At 44.7% G+C, this 19,448-nt stretch overlaps 1 protein-coding gene across 3 annotated transcripts in view; it reads left to right on the top strand.

The window, feature by feature from the left end:
* The window catches only part of SFMBT1 (Scm like with four mbt domains 1), a 137,897-nt gene extending 119,758 nt beyond the window's left edge, over positions 1 to 18,139 (top strand). For all 3 annotated transcript variants that reach the window (XM_038772025.1, XM_038772026.1, XM_038772027.1), the window contains 6 exons: positions 1,372 to 1,481; positions 5,178 to 5,353; positions 6,772 to 6,950; positions 8,651 to 8,896; positions 10,279 to 10,407; positions 12,203 to 18,139. In XM_038772025.1, the coding sequence (XP_038627953.1) occupies positions 1,372 to 1,481; positions 5,178 to 5,353; positions 6,772 to 6,950; positions 8,651 to 8,896; positions 10,279 to 10,407; positions 12,203 to 12,343 (981 nt within the window). In that variant the 3' untranslated portion in view covers positions 12,344 to 18,139. The remainder of the gene's footprint in view (positions 1 to 1,371; positions 1,482 to 5,177; positions 5,354 to 6,771; positions 6,951 to 8,650; positions 8,897 to 10,278; positions 10,408 to 12,202) is intronic.
* The last annotated feature ends 1,309 nt before the right edge of the window (positions 18,140 to 19,448 follow it).

The raw sequence follows: 19,448 nt of genomic DNA, 5'->3' as shown, positions 1-19,448 counted from the left end.
ATGACTAATGAAGGCTTTGTAAAAAAGAATCAACTACTACCTAATAGGCTATTATTAAGTGGAACAAAAGGAAATTGGTGAATGGAACGATAATTAATTTCTCGAAGAGTCAATATTAGTCGTGGAGCTTCTAAGGAGATGAGGACAGCAGTCCAAGATTGAGGAACAGAAAAAGACAGGAAAGGGAGAAAGAGTCAAAGTGGTGGAAGGGGAGGGAAGAGAGACAGAGAGAGAAACTCTCACCCAAACGATTTTCCCTCCGCATAGCGCAAGCAGCAACAGAAGGGAAACTCTGCAGAGATTTCAGCTTGGAACAAGGAGTGGTGAATCATGTTCAAGTGGTCTGCTCTCACTGCTCCACTTTCACATCTCCCTCTTCCCATTTCCCTGTCATGTTTTAGCACACCTGTAGATTGTAGACAGTCTTACTGCAGGCCACATTTGGCCAAGTTTGATATACCTGTTCCATGGGCTTCCACTGCTTTATGTTAAGCTCTAGAGGGCATTCCTTCCAGATAGAAAATCCTTTAAGGATGGAATCATATATCTGTAGACCCGACTCATTACTACACCAATTATGAAGATACTTTAATCTCTTACATGGAAGAAGCTGAACAGCGCCAAAATGATTAGTCCTTCCCTCCTTCATTGTCGTATTAAGAGCTTGCTGTGTACAGAGCACTATACTAAACGCTTGGGAAAATACAACAGTAAACAGTGACAGTCGCTGTTCACAACAAGCTGTCTAGAGGCGGGGAGACAGACATCAATACAGATAAATAAAATTACAGATATATACGTAAGTGATGTGGGGCTGGACGGGAGGGCAGTCAAAGGGAGCAAGTCAGGGCAACACAGAAGGGAGTGGGAGATGAGCCCTCATGGAAGGCTCCGTATTTGACTGTTTCTCCACCATGGGAGATAGTTCAGAAGGGGCAGATGTTCACTTAGAGGGTTTGCCTCTGGCAAGGACCGTAGTCAGGGATGCAGAGTGTGGTTAAACCTCTGGAACTTGGTGGGATTCATCAATGAGTGATGTGGAAAAAGCTGTGCCTTCCTTGAAAATGGTCTGAAATTTGTGGGATATACTGTTTCTTGACAGTAAAATTATGGCTTGATCCACTCACTGCCTGGTTTGGTCATCTCTGGCAACTACTGCTGACTTCAGTAACCCAGATAATGCATGGGCATATTCACTCCGTGGTGTTTTGATCCTTGTTAATTGATTGAGATAATGGAATGAATCCGCTGATCTCTCTTTGCTTTTTAAAGCAAATGTGCGAAACAGCTACCCTAATGGACTTTTTCCTCTCTATTTTCAACACCTCTTCTTCCCCTCCCCACAACACCCTTTAAAAATTTTACTTCTAGGTTCTCACTTTACTGATCAATGCAGCCTACAAACCAAGCCGTGTCCTTCGGGAGCTCCAGCTGGATGAGGATGCAGTGTGGCATGGGCATGGGGAGATCTTGAAAGCAAAGTATGTGTTTTTACCTTCTCATATCTGTTATGGATGGTAACATGTATATTGGAGACTCAACTAATCACTCGAATTCAAGTGCCTGCTGGGTGCAGAATTGTATGCTATGTGGAAGAGTACAACAGAAATGAATCTACCTGACCCCTGTCCTCAGCCTAGTGTGGTGAGACAAACACTAAAATAAATTGCAGATGAGAGATAGAGTATATAAGATATTTACTGAAGTGCTACCTGGGGCTGTGAGTACTTAGGCAATAGGTATCATGGGAGAGCTAAAGTGGCAGTTGGGGATTAAGATGGGGGAGATTAGAGGTTAATTGGGGAAAACCTCCTGGAGGAGATGTGGCTTCAGAAGGCTGTAGAAGGTGGGGAGAGCTGTGGTCTGTCAGATGCAAAGAGGGACGGAATTCCAGGCAGAAGGGAGGGCTTGAAGTTAGGTCGATGGTGGGTGAGAAGAAAATGAGGCACAGTGAGTAGGATTTTAATCAATCAATCAGTAGTATCTGTTGAGCACTTACTGTGTGCAGAGCACTGTACTGAGAACTTGGGAGACTACACTGTAACAGAGTTGGTAGACATGTTCCTTGCCTACAGTGAGCTTCTTGAGAGGAATGAAGGATGTAAACTGGGTTGTGGGGGAGGGGCGAGGCTAGGTAGTGGGGTGAGAGCTGATGGAATGTCGTAAGCAGGATAGTTCAGTGGATAGAGCAAGGGCCTGAGAGTCAGAAGGACCTGGGTTCTATTTCTGGCTCAGCCATTTGTCTGCTGTGCGACCTTGGGTGAGTCACTTCACTTCTCTGTGCCTGTTACCTCATCTGTAAAATGGGGATTAAGACTGTGAGCGCTATGTGGGATGGCGACTGTGTCCAACCTGATTAGCATGTATCTACCCCAGTGCTTAGAACAGTGCTTGACACATAATAAGCGCTTAACAAATACCATCATTGTTATTAAAATCAATGGTCAGGAGTTTCTTTTTGATGTGGAGAGGAATGGGCAACTATTGGAAGTTTTTGAGAACCAAGGAGACACGTACAGAATAACATTTTAGAAAATTAATCTGGGTAGCAGAGGGAAGCATGGGCTGGAGAGAAGAGATTCTGGTGGTTGGGAGACTATAGAGGAGGCTGAAGCAGTAGTCCAGCCAGGATATGACAAGTTCCTGGACCAATGTGGTGGGCATTTAGATGGGGAGGAAGGGGCAGATTCTTTAAATGTTGTGCAGGAAAAACTGATTGAATATGGGAATTGAAAGAGAGGGAGGAGTCAGGAATAATGGCAAGGTTACTTACTGTCTTGAGAAGTGGGGAGGATGGCAGTGTTGTCAACCCTGATGGGAAAGTTAGATGGAGGCAAGGATTCGGGAGGGAAGATGAGTTATATTTTGGACATGTCAAATTTGAGGTGCTAGCAGGACATCATCGCTGAGAATCAGTGTGGGCTGGTGGAAAGAGCCAGGCCTGGGAGTCAAGCGACCTGGGTTCTAATTCCGGCTCTGCCACTTGCCCGCAGGGTGTCTGAGTGCTTAACTTCTTTGTGCCTCTCTTTCCTCATCTGTAAAATGGGGATTAAGTACCTGTTCTTCCTCCCCCTTAGACCGTGAGCCCTATGTGAGAGGACTGTGTCCAATCCGATTATCTCATTTCTAGCCCAACGCTTAGTACAGTGCTTGGCAGATAGAAAACAGCTAACAAATACCACCATTTGGAAGAAATGCATGATTGCAAAGGAGGAAGGTCAGGGCTAGTGAGGCAAATTTAGGAATCACCTGCATAGAGGTTGTAGCATCCCCATCGCTCTTGGCACTTCCCCATCTCACCATGTACCTGGTGACTTACTTTTCTACCCAGTGTGATTCAGGAATTTCTCTACCTTGTTCCCACCCAAAACATTCTGCTTTAGGACTTCCCCACTCCCTCTGTCTTTTAGCAGTCTATTCTGGGAGTCTATTTGATTTACCCTGTAATCTCTTCCCCCAGATACTTGACTTAGGGAATTGGAACTGGTCCTTAGGCAATTGAGCAAATGTGTTATGTGTATGGATTATCCACTGTTTTAATTCTCCTCATTAATGCTTCCCTCCATTAGTGTGGATAATTGAAAGTGTATTACACCTAACAAACCTAAAGCACACAAATGCTTGCAGAATCAGGTTAGCTCTGGGAGACTTCCATTTAGTGATGCACGAAACCCCTTGGCTACTTAACTTTGATTCAATTTATTAGCTTGAAATAAGAAAAACCATGAAAAACACCTTTGTACTGGCTGTGACTGCCCATTGAGTTTTAATTATACAGGCATTTTACAGGCTTTAGCATTTAGTTTAACACAGATGTGCCAGAGACTTTCTTTCGTGTGAATGGAGTGAATGGATTGCATGTGCCATTGCACATTATTAGTATTAAGTAGAAGAAAGGGAAATTAAATTGATGAACAGAATGCTGTTTATTATATCCTTGCCGATAGGATATAAGTGGGTGGGGGGCGTCCCCATGGGGGTAAGCTCTGAAGTCGAATGTGTCTGTTTATTGTTATATTGTACTCTTCCAAGTGCTTAGTACAGTGCTCTGCACACAATAAGGGCTCAATAAATACAATCAAATTAATGAATGAATGTAGCTGGGGAGAAGGCAGAAAGGGGATAGAGGCATTTTGTCTCTCTCACATACACACACACACACACACACACACACTCACATTCTCTCACAGTCACATACACACATATTCTGATACACATACCCACACATTCTCTCTTACCCACCTACAGACACACACACACGTCTCTCACACTCCCATTCACTCACTCATAAGACCTTCCCCTCAGTCAAGGACTAACAAATAAATGAAACACGCAGTGGAGATTTCCCTTACTCCATCTTTGGAGGGGCTGCTGCAGCCAGCCACTGCTTTGTAGGATTTCTGACACGGGGAGACTGATTAATACCGAGCAGCCCCAAGCAAACTTGCCCCAAGATGGCAAGTTGGGGTGAGCGCCTCCACTGTACCATGTAGACACCCTGTAGGGGAGAGTAATTCCACCCCTCGCCTTGAGGTTGGTAGGCTTGATAGGGCACCCGGTCAACCTTGGAGATCAAACACACAATTGTCATGCAAACCACATGACATCTTTAGACTGTAAGCTCATTATGGGCAGGGACAAAATCCTGACACTACCAATTTTTAAGTTTGTAGGCATAGGAAGCAAGCTTTCGATTTCAATGCCATAGATGAATCTATCATTAATGAATCAGTGATATGAACAATTCCTCCCCTTCAGGAAAGAAAAAATATATAAATGTTTTAAAGATTGAAGCAAAGATATATTTCTTGAAAAAAAGCAGTTACGCTCCATAGGATTTAAGTTCAGGACTCAAAGTATAAACTAGAAAGCAGGTTAACCTTTCCACGCCTCACTGTCCAATCTCTAAAATAGGTTAGGGCATATTAACCTGCCTCACGTAGGCTTTTGGGGGAAATAGTGGTTTCTTGTTGGTCAAGTGGTTGGAGGGTTTTGAGCTGTGTACATAATGCAAAGCAGTATTATAATTTTCAAGGGGATGTCAACAGTTAGGGTTTTCTTCGAACATAATGCAAAGCAGTATTATAATTTTCAAGGGGATGTCAACAGTTAGGGTTTTCTTCGAATCAGTAGAACTGATGAAACCCAGCTAACCATCCAGGTTCTCGCACTGGCAGGTATAAAGGGAAGAGCTATCGGGCTACAGTCGAGGTAGTGAGGACAGCCGACCGGGTGGCCGACTTCTGCCGGAAAACCTGCATCAAACTGGAATGCTGTCCGAACCTCTTCAGTCCGCAGATGGTTCTGGACAAATGTTCCGAGAACTGCTCCGTATTGACCAAGACCAAATACAGTGAGTTCCGTTTTCTGGATTTGTAACTGTTTCAGCTGACCCCAGCTGTGTGGTCCAGGAAAAATTCCACATCATTTTAGAGCTAACTATTTGGGATTTGATCAGCTTCTCATTGAACTGCAGTCACTTGAGGAATGAGTTGCAATACCTTTCCGATTGATTTTTCAATATGTTCTCCCCTTGAAAAATACAGATGGAAGCAAACAGAATGCAGTTTCCCAGCTGGGTAGGATTTGCCTTGGGATCTTCGCACATGCTGCCGTGATGTTTTGGGTTTTTTTTTTTTAAAAAAAGTATAAATAATCAGAATTCCAATCCTCTCTTCTGAGGAGAATTAATAAAGAAGAGAATTTATCATGATTGAATCTGAGCAGTTTTGGGCCCTGCTTTTTCATAAAGTCAGATGAACTGTTGAACCAGTGGCTATGGGTGGAGCCTCAGACATAGGAAAATAGTATTTACATTTTCACCTGTAAGCCTCTTGGGTTGTTTCTGGAATATAGGTACATGCCTCAGGACTTGTGAAAATTAATCTCTGATGATGACATTGCCAAATGTTGAGCATGACTATGGTATGAACCTGCTCTCTGTTTTGTTTTGTTTTTTCTTTGAAAAATAATGCCCTAGTTTTCTGCAGGGTCTGGACTCTGATGCAGAGAGAAAAAACACAGTGAAGTGGTAATTTGCTAATTAATCGTCAGAGTCTAAGCTATATAACATCATCAGTTGTGTTTACTAGCAATCCATTTGCATGCGATGAGCTAGGCATTGTATAATCTGAATGCAACCTTGTCCCAAAGGAACCTAGGATCTACTAGCAGAAGTACACATTCTTTGCTCAACTTAGATTTTTTCCTCATCCTCTCTTTGTCCTTTTTCCATGTCTCTCTTCTCTCCCTGGTCTCTCATCTCCTCTCTCCCTGTGTCCCTCTACTCCTTTACTGATATGTTCTTTCTGTTCATCTTTCTGGGTAGCTGTCTCTCTTCCTATCCCTAGCTTTGTCTCTGCCTCCTGTCCCACTTCTCTCCGTATTTCCCCTTCTCTTTTCTACTTCTTCAGATCAGAGTTCCTTTCTGTTTTTCCTTGTCCCATTCTCTTCGTTCCTTTCTTGGCCTTGCACCGTTTCTCCTGTTCTGTTCTTCTCTTCAGTACACTCTTCTTCACCCACATTAGAGCAGTAAACCTGGGCTCGGGTTCAGCAAAATTAGAGGAGGCATGCAGGAGCTTGGAACCTGTCTTTTGGGTCCAGAAAGATGTATTAATGACCTACAGATCCAACCAGTGCCCAGGCAGGGAGCAGCAAAAAGGGGAGAGGAACAAGACGGGTTCTCCCACCAAAGATGAGGAGAGGATGAGGCTGCCAGCAGGGAAGAGTTGTTGTAATATCAATGCACCATTTCCTTATTCTCCCCTCCAGCACACTATTACGGGAAGAAGAAAAACAAGAGAATTGGGCGGCCACCTGGTGGGCACAGTAATTTGGAATGTGGCATGAAGAAGCAGAACAAAAGGAGGAAGAGAAGGAAGCATTTCTTTGTCCATAAGAAGAAGCGCTCCTCTCCATCTGTGGACACCACACCAGCAGGTTCTCCCCGGGTATGCGGCTAGGGCAGAAAGCAAATCACAGCTGGCATAAGATGGAAAGCCTACCATGGTCATAATTTTACAGTACCCTGCTAGCTCGTTTTGGGCAAGGAATGTGTCTGTATTGTTACATCGTACTCTCCCAAGCACTTATGATGGTGCTCTGCACACAGTAAGTGCTCAATAAATATGATTGAAGGAATGGATGAACACCGCCCTGGGAATTAAGAATCCCCAGGTCCCGGGTTTCTGGGATCTAGTCCTGGTTCTGCCGGCCAAGGCCAAGGCCGTGCCATCTGCGGTGAAGGTTTCTGATGGAAGAGCCACTCAGAACATTCTTGGAGGTGGCAGGCCCAGAAAATATCCTGACAAATAGCTGGCTAAAGTAGGCATAGACCACAGAAGCTGAAAAAAGAACCACCTGCCGGGCTGGGGCACTTCAGTACTGTATTGGCACTCTGCTGGGATTGCTTCACCTGATCTCCCTCCTACTTTGACTGGGAGCCCTAAGACGGACAGGGGCTGTGTCCAAGCTGATTAACTTGTATCTTTTATTCCAGTTCTTAGAACAGTGCTTGACACATAGTAAGCGCTGAACAAATGTACTATGTTCCAAGCACTGGTATAGATTCAAGGTTATCAGGTTGTCCCCTGGGGGGCTCACTGTCTTAATCCCAGTTTTATAGATGAGGTAACTGAGGCACAGAGAAGTTAAGTGACTTGCCTAAAGTCACACAGCTAAGTGGTGGGGCCGGGATTAGAACCCACAACCTCTGACTCCTAAGCCCTGAATTATTATTTATGGTTATTATAAATGGGTCCTGCACACAAACAAACACACACCCAAAACAACCTCCTTTTGCAGGAAGTTTGCAACACTCTGCACCCCTGCCCACCAATCCATTCTTCCATGCCCTAACAGGAATGTGACTGGTGGGGAAGAGTTGGTCAGTTGTATTTATTGAGCACTCACTGTGTGGAGAGCACTGTACTAAGTGATTGGGGGAGAGTACAATATAACAGACACATTCCCTACCCACAGTGAGTTTACAGTCTAGAGACAAATTTACAGCGAGTGCAAATGGGGCTGTGCAAGCCACTAGCATGCTAACCTAATAATAATAATTAATATTATGGTATTTGTTAAGCACTTCATCATCAATCGTCATCAATCGTATTTATTGAGCGCTTACTGTGTGCAGAGCACTGTACTAAGCGCTTGGGAAGTACAAATTGGCAACATATAGAGACAGTCCCTACCCAACAGTGGGCTCACAGTGGGCTCACAGTCTAAAAGCACTTACTATGTGCCAGACACTGTGCTAAGCACTAGGGTGTATACAAGCAAATCGGGTTGGCCCCACGTGGGGCTCATAGTCTCAATCCCCATTTTACAGATAAGGTAACTGAGGCCCAGAGAAGTGAGGTGATTTGCCCAAGGTCACACAGCAGACAAGTGGCGGAGGCAGAATTAGAACCCATGACCTACATTCTGGTTCTCAGTCCGGAAATCTTAGGACCATAGCTCAGCTATCATTTGTCATGGGAGAATCATCCATCGCTTTCACAGCAGACCTAGTAGATTGTAAAATACCTCTTTAGAGACCATTTTTGAGTCTGGTCAATGAGAAATCGGTTTTAGGCTACCTAAATTAACCTTCTTCGTACTCTGTGATGAGTGATGGGGCCGTCCTTCTCCCTTTCTCCTTCAGGGTAGTGGAGGGGAGGAAGAGGATGATCAGGATGAAGTGGATGAAGAATCTTTAAGTGAGGACAGTGTTTCTGAGCAGCAAGATGAGCTTCAGGAAGAGTCAGAAGTATCGGAGAAAAAATCCCATTCCTCCTCTCCCACCCAAAGTGAGGTGTCACCTTCACTGCCTCAGGATCAAGATAAAAGGAAGAGGAAGCCCCGCACTTTTTCCTTCTCTGATGACGAGAACAAACCTCCTTCACCAAAGGTTCCTTTTTGACAATAATCATCTTTTCCTCCTTCCTCAAGGTTTTGTGTGGCCTGAACTCCTGGGGAGATAACATAGCTGTCACTGACCCAGGTTCCTCCTTTCCTTCACTACAGATGTGCCTTTAGAAATACATTTCTGGTCAAAGTGGCCGTATTTTTTGGAGCTCAAAGCTGGACAGGGAATGAGACTTCCATGGAATCTGGCAGGGGGTCTAAAAAAGGGAAGGGAGAAGGCCAGAAAGGCAACTAGAATAGAAATGGAGAGAAAGACAGAGAAGTAGAGAGGTGGGTAGAGTTGGGGAAGAAAGACAGGTAGAGAGAGGGAGACAGCAATGGCGAGATGGGGGCAGGCAAGCGAAATGGGGAGATTGAGAGAGCTCTGGGCGCAAATCGAGAAACACTGATCTAGAGAGTGTTTCAGGTGCAGGGCAGCCAGCAAAGTAGTAGGTAGCAGCGCTCTCTCTCTCTCTCTCTCTCTCTCTCTCTCTCTCTTTTTCTCTCTCTCTCTCTCTCTGTCTCTCTCTCTCTGTCTCTGTCTCTCTCTCGCTCTCTCTCTCTCTCTCCCCCCCTTGCCCCCCTCCCTCCCTCCCTCCCATCACTATAGCCAGTGCTGCCACTTCCTTAAGTGGTTTTCCAGAGATTTCTGGCATGATCTTTCTGCAAACTCTTCCAGGTGATCCAACAGGCCAACCGTAGAGGTGGCCATGGCAGCAGTGTTGCCAGCTTCCAGTGTTGCTAGCTGGCCCATGCTAGGACCTTGCTGGCTGTTTTTTCAGGTGGCCAAAATTCGGGAATAATGCCACGTGATTTGGTTGTCATAGTCACTTGATTGTCCAAGTGCAACAGTCTTTCAGTCTTAGTTTAATGTGCCTACCCAGGAGGAAGAGAACTTTTTTTTTTTTCACTTTCTGCACCTTTTGATTTTACAACCCCATCTATTGACATTCTGATGAGATCCCACTCAATGAAATCTACTCACTTTAAAGGAAAATTCCATCTGAAAAAAATGTTAACAGAGACACTGAATTGAGCCATAAGTGATCACCCTTACACTTAGTTTTATTCTGCTTCATTGGAAATATTATCGCATCCAGGTACACACTCAGCATAGAACAAGGTCATGAAATTCACTTTTCTTTTGGTAAACAAAATTTTTTTTTATCATTTCAGTGCAAGTAAAACTGGAATGCTGACTGGAAATGTCTCTCCCCTACCACCCCCACCTTCCAAAAACACTCTTTTGTCTTGAATTTGTTTCAATTATGGGCTTGAATGGGGCTTTTACTTTATGAGGAAAGCATATGGTGGCATAAGACAGCTAAATAGTTGTGAGTAAAAATTGCTCTAATGTGGTGTTTGCTTTGTGTGGGGGAAATGAAGGAAATAAAGATTGAAGTGGCTGAAAAGCTGCAGCTGGACAGTAATCCACTGGATTGGAGTGTGGCTGATGTTGTGCGGTTCATCAAATCCACAGACTGTGCTCCGCTAGCAAGAATATTCCTGGATCAGGTACAGTGACTGCTTTTTCATTTATATCAGTATGGGCCCCCAAGGAAGAACAATGACAGTAGTTTGTTGTAGAGATGCATTGTATTCTGATCTTTACAAGATGCTGATTTATTTTTAAGTTCCACAAAATAATAAAACCTATTTCCTGCCATTTATTTTGGCACTGGGCCAGAGGCTTGTTTAGTTGATCATTACAACTTTATTCTCCAAAGCCATTGTTACCTTCCCATTCTTGTCAAAGTAACTGCTGTTTCTGGCATCTCATTCTCCAAAATGAGGTGAGAAACTTGTTTTAAAAATCTACCAACTTTATTTTTGGCTCATTTCAACCAATTTTTCAAAGGGGTGATTCTTGATGTTCAATAGCGAGTGACTACAGTTTCCTAGCTAATGACCCAGATACCTCTGGGATAAGCCTTTGGATCTAGGTATCTTTTGCTAAATTCTCTTGGGGTCAATATTATCAGTGTTGAGTTTTGTTTTACAAAACAGGAAAATGATGGTTTCAAGTTTAATTAGGGCTTTGTAAAAGGTGTCAGTCTTGCGCCAGTTGTAGTTCTTGTTAAATTTTCTGAATCAATCAATCAATCAATCGTATTTATTGAGCACTTACTGTGTGCAGAGCACTGTACTAAGTGCTTGGGAAGTACAAGTTGGCAACATATAGAGACAGTCCCTACCCAACAGTGGGCTCACAGTCTAAAAGGGGGAGACAGAGAACAAAACCAAACATACTAACAAAATAAAATAAATAGAATAGATATGTACAAGATAAATAAATAAATAAATATGTACAAAAATATATACATAATACATACAGGTGCTGTGGGGAAGGGAAGGAGGTAAGATGGGGGGATGGAGAGGGGGACGAGGGGGAGAGGAAGGAAGGGGCTCAGTCTGGGAAGGCCTCCTGGAGGAGGTGAGCTCTCTGTAGGGCCTTGAAGGGAGGAAGAGAGCTAGCTTGGCGGATGGGCAGAGGGAGGGCATTCCAGGCCCGGGGGATGACGTGGGCTGGGGGTGGATGGCGGGACAGGCGAGAACGAGGTACGGTGAGGAGATTAGCGGCAGAGGAGCAGAGGGTGTGGGGTGGGCTGTAGAAGGAGAGAAGGGAGGTGAGGTAGGAGGGGGCGAGGTGATGAGAGCCTTGAAGCCCAGGGTGAGGAGTCTCTGACTTTGCATGTCTGAATGCATGCAAGGAAGGGGCAACAATCTTCAAACACATGGTGGCCAATGAAGCTATAGCACTTTGTTTTGAAGATCTCCCTGGGATCGAGAAGCAGCATGGCTCAGTGGAAAGAGCCCGGGCTTTGGTGTCAGAGTTCATGGGTTCAAATCCCGGCTCTGCCACTTGTCAACTGGGTGACTTTGGGCAAGTCACTTCACTTCTCTGGGCCTCAGTTACCTTATCTGGAAAATGGGGATTAAGACTCTGAGTGCCCCCGTGGGACAACCTGGTCACCTTGTAACCTCCCCAGCACTTAGAACAGTGTCTTGCACATAGTAAGCGCTTAATAAATGTCATCATTGTTATTATTATTATTATTATTATTATTATTATTATCGAGGAACTTGCGAGATTTTTGGCCTGAAAGGCCTGACTCCTTTGTGGGGGAAAAAAGAAAGAGGCAGGAAAATCTCAATAAAGGAGACTAATGGAAAAAGTATTTCCCTACCTTGAAAAATTTTCTGGGAGAGGTGCCTGGAGATGTAAGGACCCCCCCTAGGTGAGCAGAGATATCAGTAAATGTCACTAATTCTACTTCTTAGAAGCTATTTGTTGTTTATCCCTGGACAGGAAATTGATGGGCAGGCACTACTGCTCCTTACTCTTCCCACTGTTCAAGAATGCATGGACTTGAAACTGGGACCTGCCATCAAACTCTGTCATCACATTGAGAGGATCAAGTTTGCCTTTTACCAGCAGTTTGCCAACTAAGAAGCGTGGCCAAGCTGAACAGGACCTTTGAAGCACAATTGTAGTGAGCTATTCCTAGAGGTAGCCAGGTAGGGCCAGAATGGCTCTCTGGCGATGCCTATTCGCAGGTGTCCGCTTGCCATGTTTTTGCACTTTGAGGAAAGACAGACCACACCCCTGGGGCAAAGTACCAATGTGATCGGGATCGAAATGTGGCAGCCTTTTGGCTGGCAGATTGCAGTTTTGGTTTGTTTGTTTTAACAAAAAGTATTGGTGGGGGAGGAGGGAAAACAGGCTCCTGTGAGGAGAATGAGCATTTTGGGGTGTGTGCATGTAAAAGAAGAAAAAAGGACATTGATTTTAAGTGAAAATCGCGAGAGCTGGAAAGTCTTTTATTTCCTTTGTGTTCCTCCCATATCCCAAGTTTCTTTCTTCCTGTTCTATCTTTCTTGGAAAAAACAGGAACATGATTGAGCCGTGGGCGTGTCAGAGTGTGTGTGTGTGTGTGTGTGTGTGTGTGCGCGCGCGCGCGCGCGTGTGTTTGTGTGTGCGGGTGTGTGTTTCTTAAAGCAGCTCATTTTTGGGATAGTGTAGCTCTAGGACTCTGAATGTACTCACATTTTGGTCTATTTAAAAATTAAATTTCTGGGGACTTTTTTTTTTCCACTACCTCTTTTTAAAATTGCAGCTAATAGCTCTTGATGAATCTCTCCACCCCTTCCCTCCCACCCCGGGTGCCATTTTCAACAGTGACCTGAACACCAAAAATAATGCTTTCGGGGGATTGGTTGGTGGTGATTTGCTGTCTTTATTTCTAACTTAGTTTGACAAGTTCTGTGGAAGTTTTACACTAGTTCTTTTGTCTCTCCCTCTCCTCCATTCAGAGATGGGTCTCCTAGTTCAGCAGCATCCCAAGAAGAGGTTTATTGGCACCTTAGCAACATTGATGTTCCTTTCCATTACCTCTTTCAGTGGACTTTTGAAAGTGTTTTGTCTTCAGTTTTTCTTTGAGGTTACAGCAACATTTTGTTCCTTTGAAAGCATGCTGGGCTTTTTGAGGTTAAATTCTGCAACCACCCCTTCCACACCCAGGAAGGACTCACCTCACCTCATTTACCCTCCAGCTGAATGTGGGGTTTTGGCTTTCTCTAATTCAGGCAAAGCAAATAGAACACTTGTGTTTTCAGGGACGTAGAATACTGATTAAAAATTGAAGACTAGCCAGCCACTTGTGGGTTTCTGCTGAGTTGTCCTTTGAGCTGCATATAAGGTGAATGATATAGAGATTGGATTCACTGGCTTTTATGTTACACACACCCCACTCACTCATCACAACAATTCCTCTCCTCACCCCTGCAAAGACACCTCAAATCTCAAAATAGAATCTTGCCCCGGTCCTGATGGTTGTTTAGAAATCATTTTAAGTTATCCCAAATTATATCCAAACAAATCTCTCTATCCCTTCTCAAAAAGTTCCCCATGGTGTAATTATTCAACTGTTACAAGGGACAGTTTATCGTTAATTCAGTTATCTGTAAGGGCTTGGAAAGTCTAGAACACAAGATCTGTATAGTCAGTAAATTACCCAGAATCTGTTGATAAAATGGCACGTGAAAGTACTCCACCCTTCCCCCCAGTTCTGGCAGAAATGTAGTCCTGCATTTTAGGAATACTGGCTCTATCAGCTTATTTCTAATAGCAACTTGGAGTTATTGGGTTCTAGCAATAAACAGATAGTGGGTACAAGATAATGTTGTTGAGCTTAAATATGGGCCTCCTGCATCGTCCCTTAAGGTGATGAATTGGTCATTTGTCTGAGAGGAGAAAGAACTGCATATAGCATATATTAATGTGTGGAAAGTAGTAAAGGGACCCTAATTGAACATCTTGTTTTCTCAATTTCATTTTGTCTTTTAAGGTCCCCAGCCTCAGCTCATAAACCGGACAATATTGGGTTAGACTAATGTTCCTCCAGTCTAGTATTCTGTCTTTGACAGTGGTACTAAAGGATGTTTGAAGGGATAATCTTCTAAGCAGCCCAGAAGAATCAAGGAGAGAGCGAGTCCCCTGCAAAATGTTAGCTGGAATCCTTGCTTGGACAATTGGATCCTTTAGTGGGTTTTTGTTGGTGGTGGTTTGTTTTTTTGTTGGTTTTTTCTCTAGGCAATAAAATAAAATGTGTCCTAAGGGCATAATTGTAACCTAGAGAGTAATGGGAATCTGACTTTTTTCCCCATTTTTCAAATCATCCTACCCCAAACTCCCATACCCAAGTATTTCAAATAAAAAATGAAATTTCTTAGGCAGCTCAAGAAGCAGAGACAAATGGAGGTCTAAATCATGCAGCTTTTATGCCAAAGGAAGAAGACAATTTGGGGCTTTTTGATGTGGTGAGGATATTTGTTTATGTATTTTTTAAGGCAGAAATTTCAAATTCCATTTATTGTTGAAAATACATGTCAGCTGCTTCTCTGGAACTGGTGTATTAACTATTAAGATGAATTCGTTCCGCTGGGGCAGATGTCAAGGTTTGAATCCTCTGCGTAAAGGACACTGTTCTAGGAATCTGTAGATTCTGGGTCCTAGTTCTGGTTCTGCCTTTTGGGGCCATGCCACCTAGGGCGTTCGAGCAGTGGACAGCCCGTCAGGAATCCTGAAAAATAACTGATGTGGGCAGCAGAGACTGCAGAGGCTATCAAGGAAATGGTCTGCTGGGTCATGGCCCTACGGGCTACCGCCGGCACTATGTTGTGATTATTTTGGCCACAGCTGGGTCCCGTACGTGGGAAAACCTCCTTCGTGGGCACTTTGCCACGTTCTGCACCCCTGTCCCACATGCTCGCTCATTCCTTCCAGCCCCAACAAGGACATGACCTGTAGGGTCGAGAGAGCGCACCAGTGGCACTCTGCACATCGCCAGCATTGTAATCAATTCCTTCACTCAGGGTCTCGGTCCCAGAGTTTCAGGACTGAGGCTCATCCTTTGTTCTCAAGGGAAGACCCCATCAGGCTGTGAGGAAATTGGTTCCGACTTATGTTTCGCCTCCTAATGTGTTTGTCAAGCGCTTATTATGTGCCAAGCACTGCTCTAAGCACTCAACACAATTGATTCCAGACAGCTGCTTCTTAAAGCCGAGGCCTGGCTGTAGTTTTTGGTGGTTGTGGCTAATTTTGTCCCGACCAGCAGGAATTGCCATCTCATTCTCGTTATGCTGTGTCATTCTCTGGGGTTCTGGGAATTTAATGAAACCACTCTCCAAAAGCAGAGAAAAACTACAGCGCAGCAGTCTGTGATTAGGCCCCAAGGCATCTTCACTCCCTGAAACCTAGCTCTACAGATAGGTCGAGAGCACAACTGCCTTCTGGAATGAATGGAATCATGCCCAACTTGCTGGGCTACCATGAACCATTTGCTCCATTTCACCTCAGGCTGCCTTTAATCTGCCCCTGGGGAGGCAGCAGGACTCATCCTTTTGAGTGTACCAGGGCAGGCAAAGTGAACTTCAACTTTGTGGCAGATACCTGGGGATTTGCAAGCCAAGATCAGAATTTAGCAGTCGTGCTTCTTCCTCTTACAGCAAAACTGAACTGATTGTGGGACAGGGAACACCTAGAGTATTGAATGGTCACGTGTATACACGTGATTACACTTGGCATATATAGCAACTGGCGTGGAACAGGACTACAGGGAGGTGCTTATTTGGGGGCTCCCTGCTGGCTTTTTCTTTTTCAGCCAAGGGTTTGGGGACTTTGTTACTGCTGTCATGTGAACCAAAAAGGAAACTATGTGTTTGGGAGAGGTTGTATAAAATACCAGAGAGGCTTCTGGGCAGTGTCCAGAGTGGGACCAAATGGGAATATTGTTTGAGATTGCCACATGGTCACACTGTACTTAGCAACTACCGCCAAAGACTCTGTTCTCCAGTGATTATTATGTTGACAGTTTGAGAATTCCTACTTCCACAGAACTTCTGAGAGCGTGGCCAGTAAGTAGAGCCACAGGAGTGGAAATTCCAAGTTCTCATTCACTGTGCTTGGCCTCTGGATGCATAGGGTGGTGGTGGGGGGAGTCAATTTGTTTTCCCTCACCTTCCGAGAAAATGCCACAGTTGTGCATGCTGTCAGCAGAGGGCTCAGTAACTTTTGAGACTTCAAACACCGTTAGACTAGTAAACTGAAGGAGAAGGGGATCCTACCAGTTAGTGAGGTGTAAGATCAGGGTGGGAAGCAGGTGTCCCCATTTCCCTACCCTTCAGAAGCCTGCATGGATTTGTTCTGAAGGATTTGCAGCAGATGGAGTGATCATGGTGCTGATTTAAAACCATTGAAAAAAAAACAAAAGCAAAAAAACAATACTATAAAGCCAAAAATGCCTGGTACTTTTCAAGCAGGTGTGATTCCTCCTGGAGATTTTTTTTTTCTTTATCTGATTTGCTAACAAGCTTTGGTGGAACATGTATGCTGCACAGGCTGTGACTAGTTTGCGGACTCTGACTTCTCCAGGTGAGCCACACATAGACTTGCAGTTCCAATTACCAAAAGCCCAGTTTGAAAGCTGCATGCTGTTCCGTACAAAGGACCAGTCCAAAAGTATCCTATTCCATGCCCACCATTTTTGGGTGCTCCCCTGAAAACTCTCCCCGGACCATACAAGTAGCCTCAATTTTGAAGGCAGCCTTAGAGGGGTGAAAGGGCAAAGGGTGGGTATTGGATGCACTGATCAGATCACAAGGTTCTTTGTCGATACGTTTGAAGACTCTTCTGTTTTCCAAGTAACCAGCAAAAACCAGGAGTTGATGAGGAGGAACCCATAGGGAAATAGACGTTTCTTCCTCTCCTTATGCTTTTCTGGCTTTGCACACCACTGGGCCTTGGCCTAATGCTCCAGCCAACACGTAAGACTGTTTTACAAAAGAAAACAAGCCACCTTGCCCGATGAGCCTCCAACACCAGCAGTGAGGTGCTGAACCAGAAGGCCGCAGGAGGCAACGGGTCTCACTCCGACCAACTTAGGAGGCGAAGGCTGCATCTGGATTAGCATTATTGAGCTAGCAGAACTGGTGGTGCCCCCTCCCCCCGCCCACAATTCTTCAAGCTGTGTTGGAACCCCAAGATCCCTGTATGGTTTGTTCTTCAACATAATTTCACTTCCAGCTTAAAGGAATGTTGCAAGAAAGCGAGCGAGTGAACAGAGCACCCGATTGGGGTCCTGAGGCACCCCAGTCGAGAAGCAGCTGATTTGGGGATGTGGTTGATGCTCAGGCAAAAACAGTAAGTTGCCTGATGAGTCACTTCCATAACTTCTCAAGATAGTACTTTGAATGTTTCTCTCGAGGATTAAAGCTTCTCCCCTTTCCTCTCCTTCCTGCTCTTCTCTTCCTCCTTTTTAAAATAATAAACTTAAATCCTATGGAGACAATCAGAGGTCTGCCAAGGAAAGACTCCTGGCTGGTACCAGCACTCTAGGCCTCTTCTACTAACTCATTGGAACGGATGCACTTTGTTTCCTGCATTTTGCCTTTTTTTAAATTAGCTGCTTGTTTGGAACAAAACAAAATGCATTCTGTATTGTGTCCCTCTTGCTTGCTGTTTTTTTTTGGGTCCCCCCCGCCAACCCGGATTTCAGATGTTATGCATTGAGGTTGAAATCCTATGTAAGGAAAAATATGCACAAGAAAATATGCCTATTAAAAATAATTCCCATCATGTTTGATAGGTGAAGAGGCCTAAAGTTTTTTTTAATCTATTTTGGATGGCTATTTTGCTTGTTTCTGTGTAAATAAGAGTGTACATAAGTTTGTGGTATATTATGACAGTTTTAAGTGGTTGTAAGAAAATAAAAAAATTCCTTAAATTGGTGCAGTTCCTTGGTGCTGATTTTACTTAAACAATTTTACATCTTATAGATTTACAAAGATGTACTCAGGAAACAAGGAAATCAAGATGATTGTGGATTTTTAAACTTTTTAATTACCCAAGCAGAAAGTAAATTTCCTTCTACTACTAACGTGGGCGAATGGGCCGCCATCCTCCGTTGGTGGAAAAGTACACAGACCCAGGTGTCCCAAGACTTGGAAGAAACCCAATTTCAGTTGGCAAGAATCTTAAGAAAACAACCTCTGTTCTCCCTCAACTGAGTTCTAGGAGAGATTATTTGAACCTACCTGCCAGGGTGGGCTAATCTTAGTATCTGAATCCAGTGCTCAAGACTGAAAGCCTTGGAAGGGCAGAAAACGAAGACTCTCTGGTCTCATCTTTATCTCCAAATCCCTGGTGCTGCACATAGGAGACATTCATTCACATGGATACACTTAGCACATCTGGGAAATGTGGTTGCTTTTTACCCAGAGGCCATTGCTCCGGGAACCCAAAGAAAGTCCGAGTTCTCTGGTTGAAATGAAAGCAACTTGCGGGCTGTTTCTGATAATCCCTCCATAAGGCTGCCCGCCGGCTTGAAGAGTGGGTAATCTGAGTTAGTGGGCAGACTATTCTCATTCTCAGTTCATTCTCAGTCTCTTTTGCTGGCTCCTCCTCCCCCTCCCATCCCCTTACTGTGGGGGTTCCCCAAGGTTCAGTTCTTGGTCCCCTTCTGTTCTCGATCTACACTCACTCCCTTGGTGACCTCATTCGCTCCCACGGCTTCAACTATCATCTCTACGCTGATGACACCCAGATCTACATCTCTGCCCCTGCTCTCTCCCCCTCCCTCCAGGCTCGCATCTCCTCCTGCCTTCAGGACATCTCCATCTGGATGTCTGCCCGCCACCTAAAACTCAACATGTCCAAGACTGAACTCCTTGTCTTCCCTCCCAAACCCTGCCCTCTCCCTGACTTTCCCATCACTGTTGACGGCACTACCATCCTTCCCGTCTCACAAGCCCGCAAACTTGGTGTCATCCTCGACTCCGCTCTCTCATTCACCCCTCACATCCAAGCCGTCACCAAAACCTGCCGGTCTCACCTCTGCAACATAGCCAAGATCCGCCCTTTCCTCTCCATCCAAACCGCTACCCTGCTCGTTCAAGCTCTCATCCTATCCCGTCTGGACTACTGCAGCAGCCTTCTCTCTGATCTCCCATCCTCGTGTCTCTCCCCACTTCAATCCATACTTCATGCCGCTGCCCAG

This window comes from Tachyglossus aculeatus, chromosome X1 (genome assembly GCF_015852505.1).
Source record: "Tachyglossus aculeatus isolate mTacAcu1 chromosome X1, mTacAcu1.pri, whole genome shotgun sequence".
Lineage (NCBI taxonomy): Eukaryota > Metazoa > Chordata > Mammalia > Monotremata > Tachyglossidae > Tachyglossus > Tachyglossus aculeatus.
Note: the sequence above shows the minus strand (reverse complement) of the source record. Positions and strands in the feature narration are given on the sequence as shown.